Below are 12,761 nucleotides of genomic sequence, written 5' to 3' on the forward strand. Positions count from 1 at the left end.
GTATATTTTCCCAAGTGTCCCTGCAGGCAGCCAAAGCAATTTTTGAAGAAATTCTGTGGCATCTCAGAGGTGCCACTGACTGTCATGGCACATCGGGTGAATTCTGGTGCAGCATTTCAGAAATGAATGGGAACACCTTGTTGCCCGCAGCATTTCAGAAATGAATGGGAACACCTTGTTGCCCGCAGCTGCTCTTGACACCCTGTTCAAATTAAGCCAAGCAGTAGCATCTGTCCTGGAGTCATAATGGTGAGAAAGGATCTCAGCTTATAATCCAGCCAAGCCTACTTAATAATGAATAGCACAACGCAATCACTGTTGCTATTATACACCACCACTTTCCATTCAAATGAAACTAAGTTCTCTCTGAACATCAAAATATATAGTTATATGTCAAGATGCAGAGCCAGTTTTGAAATGAAGTTGTTATTTCAGAGCTTTCTTGCATGTATTCATTTATTTGATTGTTGGATAAGCAGACCCACATTCAATCAACAACCATGGTAGCAAACACGTTATTTCTGGGTGTTTTGCAAGATGTCAGAAACAAAAGTGAAAGATGCTCGGGTCCTCCCACATTACCATGAGTCCAGCCTTGTTTAGCCTGCAGGCTGGCATTTAAGGGAATCACTACCTCTCTTAGAATAAACAAGGCAGCAATATAAGCATTTTTCTAATGTAGCCCTTTTCACAAATGACTTGTATTTTTTTCTAATTATTTGTCATGACTTTGGAAAATAGAAAAATGTAAAGAGGAATACATAAAAGTCTTATTGTAATAGCTTCAATTAATTTCTTTTGTGAACTTATCGTTACACCCCCCCTCTCTCTTTTCATGTGTACTTCTTGGAGTTAAGTTTTATACCATATTTTCCTCTAACATTAGAAATTCTCAAAACACTAAAACTTTGAATGACTTCACAATTTCTGGAATAAGAATGAAAACTGATTTATTAACCATCTCTATTATGGGATATTTTTATCATTTGCTGTTTTTACAATGCTTATAGGTGTTTTATTTAAAATTGAGTCTTTCATTTCCTGCCATACTCAATGACCATCTAGAACCATGTTAATTAACAATGGCAAAACTGGCTGTCCCTGGTTTGTTCTTGATTTCAAAGGAATTAAACTGGTATGAGAGAGTTAAAAACCGTAGTCCTTTGAGTTCTAATTTTTAAACATCAAGAGTGGAGAATTTAACATTACCAAGTATCTTTTAGGCTGTTGAAATAATTGTACTGATTGAATGGATATGAAAATTATATTAGTTTAATATAAGTCCTCCTTCCTCAAAATGAATACTATTCTATCTTGCATTACTATACTTCTAGCAAATTGTCAAATTAAATTCCATACTATTGTGTTTAGCACTGAAAGACATGTGTCTGTTATGCATTGTTCTTTAGAGATGACTGGTTTAGCAAGATTAAAAATAAACTGTCAATCATTCTAGTCCATAAATGGGGTTACTGAAATGGAGGGCAGGCAAACGATTTGTGTCCATTTTTCATCCTCCCTTTTTTTCTGACCTCACATCCCAGTTGTCACAGGTATCTTCCTTTTGTGACTCCATGAAGTACTTTCCTTAACCTCTCTCTAAGATCTCATCAAATCGTTTCTTAGTTTTGAATTCTCCGTATTGCCTTCTGTTCCTGTATGAGTGGTCCATATCTTAAATTCGAGAGTTTCCCATCCAGCCCCCTTAGCCAGCAGTGTCCTCCACCTCACCCATCCTAGAGAATCAGATTGGTCCCAACAATGTGCTGAAGTGACAGGGATGAATGGCGCTTAGATAAGTTTTCTTGTGAACATCTTGCGATCTCTGAACCAGCCCTGTGCCCACTGAGGAGCAGAGCAGAGGAAAAAGCAATTCCAAAATTATGTGAGTACCATACTGCTCTGGGCAGCAGTATGTGTCCAGAAGATATAAGTCACTTTCCAGGGACATGGCAAGAGGACACAGACAGAGACCAGAGCAGACCCCAGGACTGGCCCCATGTGTCTGCTCCAGGTGGCTGCTCCATCTAGTTTTTCTGTAATGATAGAGAACCAGCTACTCCAAATAATGTCCCCTGACTCATATACTACTCCTATATGCTTTTAAAACTAAATACATTCCTTATGCTCTAATAATTTTTGTTTAAAAATCCTCTGAATATTTATTTCAGGACCTCACTTCAAAATAATGTCTTTCAATTTCAATTCTTTCCCAGGAAAATTCCCAGCCTTGCAAAATGAAGGGTCTTCTAGTTGCCCCCACACACTACCTATAAGCCTGATCCCCCACATACTCTAATTCCTACAGTGTGTGGCAAGTAGTTTGCATTTAACTCGTGTTTCTGGGATTGATCTTTTTTTTCTTGTACAGTAATATTCTTGAATGGTATTATTCATACTTACTGAAGGGCCAGAAGCAACTTTAAAGGATCATGCAGACCTTTTCACAAGTAGTTAGGTATGGAATTGCATTCAAAAAGAATGAAAATGAATGGAAGAAATGGTGACAAAAATGACGGGGAAATCAAATGATCCAGCAATTCTTGTCATTTACTCAAAAACTGAAAGAGTATACCCATGCTCTTAGCAGCATTATTTGCAATAGCCAAAAGGTGGACGCAACCCAAGTGTCTGCTTGGATAAGCAAAATGTGGCATATGTATATATAACTCAGCCTTGAAAACAGGAAATTCTGACACTGGCTGTAACTTGGATGACCCTAGAGGGTGTTCTGCTAAGTGAATAAGCCAGTCACAAAAAGACAGTGATTATATGATTCCATTCACATGCAGGGTGGTGCCTAGAGAAGTCAGGTTCACAGAGGTGGGAAGTAGAACAGAGGTTCTGTTGGGGCAGAGAGGACTGGAGATGGGAGGTGATCACTTTTGCAAGAATCTCAATTTTGCAAGATAAAGAGTTGATGTGGTGACGATGACATCACAAGAGGAATTGACTTAATGCCACTGAACTGTACACTTAAGAAGTGTTAAGATGGGAACTTTTGTGTTATATGTATTGTGCCAATTTTTTTTAAGTGAACAGGGGGAAAAGTATACTATTAGAGCGAGAATCACAATGCAAATCAAACCACCAGGCCAATGCTCCAAGCAACAAGTCTTCCAAGCACCTGCTCTTCAGACCACCCTTCCTGGAAAGAAGTGGTTTGGGGAGTTGTTGGCATTGTGCTTCCAAGAGGACACTAGGGTCCCTTGGAGAGCAAAGTGAAATGCTAAGTTCAGTAATTACTTTTTTCTTCTTCTTCTTAGGGTGTTAAACACCACATTATTTGAGAGCTGGGAGATCGTTGGACCTTTCCCTTCCTGGTGGGTTTTTAACCTACTGCTGTTGCTAATACAAGGGTTGAATTGCTTCTGGTCTTACCTGATTGTAAAAATAGCCTGCAAAGCTGTTTCAAAAGGCAAGGTAAGCTAAAAATTTTGTGGATTGGTTTATTTCGTTTCTCTGAAACAACTGTAATTTCAGATTTCATTGAAATTGATGTTGTTTCTTCCAGATTGAGCAAAGCCACATGGAAATACAAACTAAATTATTTTCTTCCTTTTGGTTCACTTTTGAAGTCCTTATATTGCTTTAATGATGATGTCCAGTGATCTGCATGTGCAGGTTTAGTTTAAATGATGGTATATCATTTGTTGTATTCTTTCTCTCCTCTCTCTGTCTCCCCTGGTCCTTCTCTGACTATGTCTTTACTGAACAGAAATTTAATAAGTTCTTTCCTTTTTTTGAAAAGAGTTATTTGGTGCAGTATACCAATTAAAAAATTTATATGTCTCAAATTGAAAAAATAAATACATTCATGAGTTGTCCAGCAACATTTAGTTAAATCTCTTTATTGGAAGTGAACTCGGGGCTGACTTGCTTAAAGCTTCCTTAAAGTTTCCTGAGCCTCAGTTCCTTTGTGTAGAACAGTGACTTTTCCAGATTGTTCTCTATGACATTTTCTTACTTCGTTGTTTGTTCTCTTCCTCCTGCCACCCTGGAAGGCTGGGAAGTGGAACCCTTTACATGTAAGTTTCTCATACTTTCTCTTTCCCTTTCCTGGGTGCCACATGCCTGTTGAAGGGACCCTTAAATGCTTTTGTTTCATGCATATTGTGTGTCTCATCTGTCAGCACTGACTAGAGGCTTTGTGTAAGGCGTGGTTTCCACTTAGCTACAAAGAACACTAGGTACAGCTCTGCCCATGTGTATGAGCCTGCAGTCTCTTAAATTTTGCATGATCCAACAGAGGAATTTCTTTCATTGGTGTTTAACATGTTGACCAAAACACAGACCAAAGTGAAGTGGGAGAAATAAAACTAGTTGAGAAGTTGGGGAGGATCAATGTTTTGCAGAACAGAGGCCTGGGGATCAGCTGTGTGCTGAATCTACACAGCCACAGGAGAGCCCTTGGCCTCCTTGGCCTCTTGAATCCTCACAGAGCTGACCCCCTGCCCCTACCAGGGGAGATAGGGCATCTAGTCATATACAGTGAAGCCAGTTCTCAGCATCAGCTCCCACACATATCCAAAATATTTTGATCAATTAATGACTTGGAAGCTTAAGTTCATTTTTCCCTGTGACCTCTTATGCTTTAAAACGAACATGTATATTTATTAAAAATTGATTTGGGGGAGTGGGTATAGGGGATTTAACCCTTGGACATTTAATCACTGAGCCACATCCAGCCTTTTTTTATTTTTTATTTAGAGACAGGGTCTCATTGAGTTTCTTAGGATCTCGCTGAGTTACTGAGGCTGGCTTCAAACTGCAGTCCTTCTGCCTCAGCCTCCCAAGCTGCATAGGATTACAGGCATGCACCACCATGCCCAGCCAAAAAATATTTTTATGCTCATTTGGATACAGATTAAAGCAACATGCACAATACCATCAGCATGATAATAACTAAAGATACAGGGGGTAGGATGGATTAAATAACCTGTATCTTTTTCCCACTGCTGTTTCCACCTGATGTATCCTCTTCCCTCTAACTTCTGTTCCCTATTGTATCTAAATTGCCCTTCCTTTGAAGGTAACATAAGTATAGATTTTTCCAACTGCAATCAAAAATAATCTTACTAGGCATGCAAATGTAAATTCATCACTCTCTGCAACTGGAATTTTCCATTAGAAGCTTAATTTATGACTAATGGACTTAGAAACCTAGTGGAGCTCTACAATAATGCTGTCTTTGTGATCCGTGTTTTTAAAGCTGATATCATCTCAGTCACCTCGATGTCTCAGTTCTTTCAGAATGGTCTGTGTGAATTCAGTCTCATCTCCAGGGAAACTGAAGTGAGGTTCATTTACTCCATCACTGGTTGGAATGGAGCTGTAGTTCCAGCATTTACTTTCTCCTGTCCCCTCCTCTCCTGGGACAGATGACATTCTCTCACAGTAATGGTGGCCCCTCGAGTGGTAGATTCCAGGACTCTCAGGTTGCTGTGGTGGTGGCACAGTAGAAGATACGATGGGAAAAAGCCCCCAGTTTATTCTGAAATACCTACCAGAGACACTGCGACCTCCATGACCCAAGAAAACCCCAGAAGACCAGATTGGAAAAATTTTATAAAGTTAGACCAACAGGGCCCTTTGGCCACCCCCAACCCCCTTAAAAATTAAGTAAACTATGCTCAGTTATTCAAAGATCTTAAGATCTGGGGGGAAATGGTGACTATAATTTAGATTTATGGAATAAGAGTGTTAAGCTATTTTAATTTTTAAAACAATACAATATTTCCTTAATTTCCTCTAAAATAACTTCCTTGCTAGATAGTAGGATCTTTTCATCCTTTATGGTAACATATAGATTGACATTCTGGTAGACTGAAGAAATTGACACTACTGATTGAAGAAATTGGTCAGTTTTAGAGGATCTGGGCAGTGGATTTTCCCCTGGAAATAGCATAAGCTAGACTCACCTAAAAGATTCTTAATATGGCTTCTGATGCCATTAGTTGATATGTGATGTATAAAACAAAATTGCTAATTAATATTAGCAGACAGAAAAGCAGATTAAACCATCAAAGAGTGTGTTACAAAACCACATGGGAATGATTTTTTTTTTAATGATCTAAACTAGGGAATATCTCTATTAGTTGTGGTTAATTGAGAGCTGACTTTAAATAATTCTCAAGGAAAAGCAGATGTTAGAAAGGAAATTGATCCGTTTGTATCCAGTTTCTGTGATGCCATTCCATAGCAGAGTGTGCCACTTTTGAGTAAGAGTAGAACTCATGTTTTCAATATCCAAAGATACTTTAAAGAGGTCAACAGGTCCAACCCTGTGATTCCTAAATGCACCTACTTTCCTTTATAACTGACTTTGTCACCCAAATTGTATCTCTCTAGTGAAGGAGAATTTGTTACTATGGCAATGTTCTTATCCTCTTTGATTTTTTAACATTTGGATCAGTTTATCTTCATGTAAGATTGCATGTGCTTCTGAGCATGTCATATTTTGAGGTTTCTTAGAGGCTGGTTACACTTTCCATCTTGTGTTTACAGGTGTCCAAGGATGATCGAAGTGATATTGAGTCTAGCTCAGATGAGGAGGACTTGGAACCTCCGGGGAAGAACCCTCACACCACAACAACTACCAATGGGACCGGTGGTACCAATGGGTATCTCCTGACCGGTCCTTGCTCCATGGATGATTAATTACTCAAAACTATACATCCCGAACAAAGTGAACTGTTTGTTCCTGGAAGTATTTAATAAGTTGCAAATGCAGTTCCTTTCATGATATCTCAGCAACAGAAACAAAAATTAGGATTATCAAAGCATTTTTGAATAGTGCACTGCCATATGTCCTGTTTGTGAATGAAGAAGAAATATCATTCTCTATATGTAGGCATGCTGTATGTATTTGACACAAGGGAACAGTATTTGCATTTGTACTTGTCTTAGAATATTATTTATTTTTTTTTTTGTATTTGTTTGTAAATCTGTGGACAAAAAAAAGGGTTTTCTCACTCCTTTTACTCTCCGGGTTCATGACAGTGAAGGAGATGCTCCATCTGCTTCTACCCCTCTCTCTCTTGCTGTAGTCCAGTGTGCTGTGAGCCTTAGCTTAGTTTGTCACTTAGCACAAGCAAAACCCAGCGCAGAACTCTTGAACAGCTACAAATAGGTTTGCTTTCTTTTGTGTAACTGTGCCCATTTTGGAGTTTGCCTATACAGTTGGTGACCATTCTCCAGTGTAAAGTATAAAGGATGAACTAGGTTTTTAAAATGTCACTCATCATGGTCACTGAGCAGTTCAAGTTAAACAGGGTGTTCTTGGGGAACTGTTTTGAATTTGCATCAAATCACTTTGGAATATACCTTATTTCTTGTGCACGCAGCCAAGATTTCTTCATTGAATGTTGTGGCCAATTGAGCTTTAGCCTTGTAGTTTACAGTTTTTTTTTTTATTCTCTGTGATGAGGTGAGGGCTCTGACACTGAAGGAAGATGTCTCCTGGTTAAACTCACGGTTACAAATAAAGAAATTACCGTTAATGTTGGGAATTTGCTCCACATTCTGGGAGTAACAAAAGAGAGCACTGATTTCAACCAGGTTTTGCCACTACCCTTGTGATTGGCACAGTCTTCTGTCATATCAGGAGAAAAGAAGCCAAGTGTATTTGGGGACAGAAAAAGGAGTCTTTCGAGAGTTGGCAAGGGCCACTTCCAGGGCAAAGCACTTTCTTAACAGCTCTCAAGGAAAAGCCTATCTGGTATCAGACTTGATGTTTTTATTTTGCCAGGCAAAATAAAGCCCATGGAAGATAACTGGCCCATTGCTTTTCTCACCCACAATGACCTTCTTGTTTCTAAAAACTGGGCAGTGTTGTACTCCAAGTCCTTTTTATTGGCTTCTTTGAAGACTTGTTTATTTCCAAGAATTTTGTTCAAATGGAGGTATTTCCAGAAAGACAACAGAAAGTCTTTTGGACAATGGCAATATCAGTGGTGAGGAAAATTACTGAATTATAAATCTCCATAAACGTCTATAGCAGTGTTATTTGTGTATGGATAAAAAAAAATCATACACGTCAGCCAAAGATTTTATCTCTTCAAAATTTTAATAAGAGGGAATAAAATGGGATTATAAATACTTATTTTACAAATGAAAAAGACTGTCACCTAAAACAGGAATCCAAAGCAAAAATGCAGTAATATAAATGTGAGAATCTCAACTGTGAAGACAACAGCAAAATCTAGAGAGTGCATGTGCCATTGCTTAGGGTCATTCACATTTAACTTGATTTTTTTAAAAACTTAAATCTTTGTGCCCACATTTTGAAACTAGTGAATCAATAGTTAAAAGAATACTCCCAAAACCTCTCACTGTGACATTGGATCTTTCCCTTATGATATAGTGTGTTTGTGGTATGGTCCATAGTAATAATCAAAGAGGCTTAGAGCTCTGTCGGTTGTTTAGATAGGAACAGTGAACTCATTCTGCTTTATTGTTTTATTTCATGAGACAGACAAATGTCTAGAAGTGTAATTTGTGGATGGTGGAGATTGTGAGGCCAGTCACAGAACACCAGAAGAATTTAGTCATCAGAATAATGCTCAAAAACAGGCTTATTTTTTGTGGGGATAAGGGGGTACCCAAGATTGAACTCAGGGGCTCTTGACCACTGAGCCACATCCCCAGCCCTATTTTTTGTATTTTATTTAAAGACAGGGTCTCACTGAGTTACTTAGCACTTCACTTTTGCTGAGACTGACTTTGAACACACGATCCTCTTGTCTCAGCCTCCCCAGCCACTGGGAACATATAGCACTGCACCCAGCTCAAAAGCAGGTTTATAAAAAGTGCATGATAGCTGAATTTTGAGACGGTGGAAATTTCTCATCAACCAGGGTAAAAACATAGTCACCTGACTTTAATGTCTGGGAAAGTCCTCTGCAAGGGGGAAATGAACTAGAGAAATACCACATGTCCCAGTTTAACAATATGACAAGATTCAGCCCAGAGGAATGATTAAAGATCAGCTTATAATTTAAAGATTTAGAAGAGGTGCCTAAGATGAAGTAAATTGATTCCTGTCCTTAGCAAAGGCAGATCTAAACCATCTTTTGTTTTTCTCAGAAGTAACTTATAAGGATGACTGGGGACACTCAGTTTTACTGAATGATGGCAGCAACTAAACACAGTCTTCTACATGCCTATGGATTTTTTCATTTCATACTTTAGGGCAAAGTGTTGTTTTGGCTAATTAAAATGGAATGGGTAGGCTTTTTATGGTGTAGAATAATGTATCTCTGTCCACTGCTGTCCTATGTTGGCCTGATAAGGCTTGAGAGAACACTGCGTGTGGTAGCTTATCCACCTGTGCCAGACCATGGCTTTTGGAGGCGTATTTTGTAAATTCAGCTGTAGGTTAGTGAGAGCGTTGTTTCTTGTTAATTAGCCTGTGGTGATGTCTCCTTCCTCCTGGTCACATTCAAACCTTCCCCGGGTACCAAGGAGTATGTAGAAAGAACTCTAGAAAGAATAATATTTTTAATCTCCAGTGTAATAGCTTTTCTAGATCTCTTAGTAGGGTGAGAAGTAGAAAATCAAGTAGAATTTGGCCTTGGGTTAATAAATGATATAAAAGTCTGTGATCTATTGTATGTATATGTATGTTTCTCCAAAAACTGATAAAATATTTCTCCAAAATATCACCAATTCATCTTTGTCCATATTCTTGTCCTAGAAATCATCCACCATGTAAAAAGAGAAGCTTCTCTTCTCCTTTGGTCTTGCTCCCTACACAGCTGAGAGTAGTAGAACCTATTCATTCTCTTTGCCAAGGGGCTATATATGGTAAAATACAGGTCATAGAGTGCCTGTGGTCACACAGAAGCCAAACATAGTTTATGTTTCCAAATTCAGTCCTATGGATGTTGAAAGAGTAGAGGAGCAACTATCAGTATTGAGGGTTATTTGAGTGTTCGTTGTAAAAAAATGCAAATGATTGTCACTTGCCCAGGTTTTATTAAAGTCCTACTCCTGGTGGGCTATCATACAGATGGTGTCTGAGCTACCATCAGATAATGCCACAGTATCTGATAAAAATGAAGGAGGCAGAAAAGGTAGGCAAAAGCAAGATCAGATCAAATCATCTTTAGTCAAAATGGCAGGTGAATCTCAAAACATCCAGTTCTGTTGCCAAATTTTCCACTGAATACAGTCATGCCCATATGGTAACATTTTGGTCAACGATGAGCCACATATATGACTGTAAGCCCATAAGATTATAATATAGCCTCAATGTGTAGGCTGTACTATTTAGGTTTGTGTAACTATACTCTCTGATATATACATAATATTGAAATTGCTTACTGACTCGTTTCTTAGAATGTGTCTCTGTGGTTAAGCAACATATGAATATGTTTGATAGAGTTTGAATTTGAGCAAACTGAATTCCTTCCTCTTAGGTAGAAAGGATCTGAATCTTCCACTTTGTATTTAAATATCATGTTCCTTGGGCTTAGTAAAAAGTAGGACTTCATTTCAGCTTCCTGAGTCTTTGCTAAAGAACTCTTCAGAGAGAAATTTATGCCTGCTTATAATGACCCCAATCTATTCATGATTTTGTATTCGTAGTTAATTTTGTCTCTATCTTAAAAACATTAATGCCAAAGCTGCCTGAATATTTGAGTATTTCTTAATTTGACTAAAAAAAAAAGTATAGAATAATTCCAAAGGTGTTAAAAAGGTTCCGTTTATCAGTCTGTGTGATGGTGTTTTCATTATATCCAGAGAGATTTCAAGAAATCATTTGGAAATAAAAGCTTAAATATTTACATTTCATTTTGATATTTGAGTTCTTAAGGTTCTAATAAGCTTGCCAATTGCCTTGTCTTTGGCTGATTTCTACTTTGTAAGTTCATGATAGTAGCCCAGAAATGTTTCTGACATCCCAAAAAGGAAAACAAAAAAGTTTAAATCAGATCTAAGTCAGCCTGATGAGAAAGTGATCATGTGGCACTCTCAGGTTTAGGTAACTTGTTTATAAAAAGAAGATTCAGGGACCCTCAGCTGTTGCCCTGACCAGCTAGCACACTGGCCACAGGAGGAATGATCATAAGCAGTTCATTAATTGCAGTTCTTGAAGAAAAGGCAACAAGATGTTTTTCTTAAATAACGATGTCCCCAGAATCAATTGAGGTTTCTCTTGGAATGAAACTGTGCCATTCTCAGGTTGCTATGCAGTAATTAGCACTAGTTCACCTGCCACCTTTTAGTTCTTCCTAGAGAAGGTCCCTGGGATTTCCTTTGTGTGTACAGCACCTCCCACCCCTAGGGGGTGCTGAGTGGTGCTGAGAAGCCCTATCCACTCTGCCATTTCAGCTCCTCTAATAAATACTCAGAGGTAGCATACCTGATGCTGCTTTTCATGGAGAAAACTGTATTGGAGAACATAAAACATCACAAATATTGTTCAGGAGCTCTGCAGACACCCAAAAGAGAACCTCGGTCTTTTCCAAGTTATTTCCAACTTAATTTCAGTCCAAAACCTTTGAAAGAGATGCATCACCAAATGGGCACACAGGGGAGTCCCCATCAGGTCAAATAAATTTTAAAAGTCTCTTCATCCAGATGTCTCCTCAAAACTCGAGCACTCTCAGGATTGCCCAGGAAGTTAGCCTAAACCGTATTTTTTATCTCATTCACTCACGTTCCTTTCAACCTTCTGGAACCTTCCCTCCATGAAAGAAAGCCAGGAGGTTGTCATTTTTCTGTTTTTGATTTTTGAATAGCCTTTGCATCAGATGTATTCCCACACCTCTTCCTCTGCCTAATCCCACTTTTCTAGGGGAAAAAAAAAGCATTGTGCACATGTGTGCATGCATCTGTAACACAGGTCCATGAGAGCTAGGCTTCCTAGGTCAGTTGTATAGCCTGAAAACCAGGGAACAATAGCTGATAGTGTGATTTCTTTGGCTGGTGAAAATTAGATTTCATTCCTTTTTGTGTGTGGTGTGCATATGTCCTTTTTATCTGAAGTAATTGTTTTAAACTGTCATTGTAAACCTGCCCTTAAAAAGTTAAAGATTTTCAAGATGAGCTGGAAAAAAAAAAAAGCTCTATATTAGGAGCAATTATGTGAAGATTCTGAAACTTCATCTTAGAGCTTCATTAATTTAAACATAGAAAACACTCTCAAGTTTGACACAAAGTTTCCTAAAGTTCCTCAGATCTTTGCTTGAGATTGTTATCAGCTCTGTCCACATAATCGTCATTTACCTCCATAACCATTCGTGTCATGGAAGGGGGTGGTGGTTAGTTTTTGGATTTGATTTTTTTTTTATTTTCAGTGAGAAATAGAATAAGTAACAAAAATCTTTCTTGTTTTCTTAAGACAATTCAGTGCTTGAGCATCTCTGTCAGAAATGGAATGATGTACTGTTAGCCTATTAGAATTATTTCATGTATTGTTATTGTGTTTTGCTGATTTTTATATGAAAATATAATTATTCATTCTTAATATCTGGAAACAATCATTATTATGAGGATCATTTTAAGTTGGAAACACTTTCATAATAAAGATAAGTCTCAAGAGTTCAGTCTCAGTGTCCCTTATTGAAAGCGCTAACCAGCTCATGTGAGAAATCCATCACACTTTCCATATCAGGGCTCACGTTTTTGCAGTCATTTCATACAAACTTCCTCAATCCCAAGATCTCTACCATCATTGAGGAAGTAGTGTTATATTATTTTGTGATATACTATTTTACCTCTAAATTAGGATATAAGGGTAGAGGGTATGGCTC

At 38.2% G+C, this 12,761-nt stretch overlaps 1 protein-coding gene across 2 annotated transcripts in view; it reads left to right on the forward strand.

Annotated features, from left to right (window-relative positions):
- Positions 1 to 12,549, forward strand: part of Cers6 (ceramide synthase 6) — a 281,227-nt gene extending 268,678 nt beyond the window's left edge. Inside the window, exons 9-11 of one of the 2 annotated variants that reach the window (XM_005315692.5) lie at positions 3,267 to 3,423; positions 4,005 to 4,028; positions 6,508 to 12,549. In XM_005315692.5, the coding sequence (XP_005315749.1) occupies positions 3,267 to 3,423; positions 4,005 to 4,028; positions 6,508 to 6,660 (334 nt within the window). In that variant the 3' untranslated portion in view covers positions 6,661 to 12,549. The remainder of the gene's footprint in view (positions 1 to 3,266; positions 3,424 to 4,004; positions 4,029 to 6,507) is intronic. The other variant, XM_005315693.4, reaches the window with a different exon arrangement.
- Positions 12,550 to 12,761: the final 212 nt, after the last annotated feature.

Source organism: Ictidomys tridecemlineatus, chromosome 7 (genome assembly GCF_052094955.1).
Source record: "Ictidomys tridecemlineatus isolate mIctTri1 chromosome 7, mIctTri1.hap1, whole genome shotgun sequence".
Taxonomy (NCBI): domain Eukaryota; kingdom Metazoa; phylum Chordata; class Mammalia; order Rodentia; family Sciuridae; genus Ictidomys; species Ictidomys tridecemlineatus.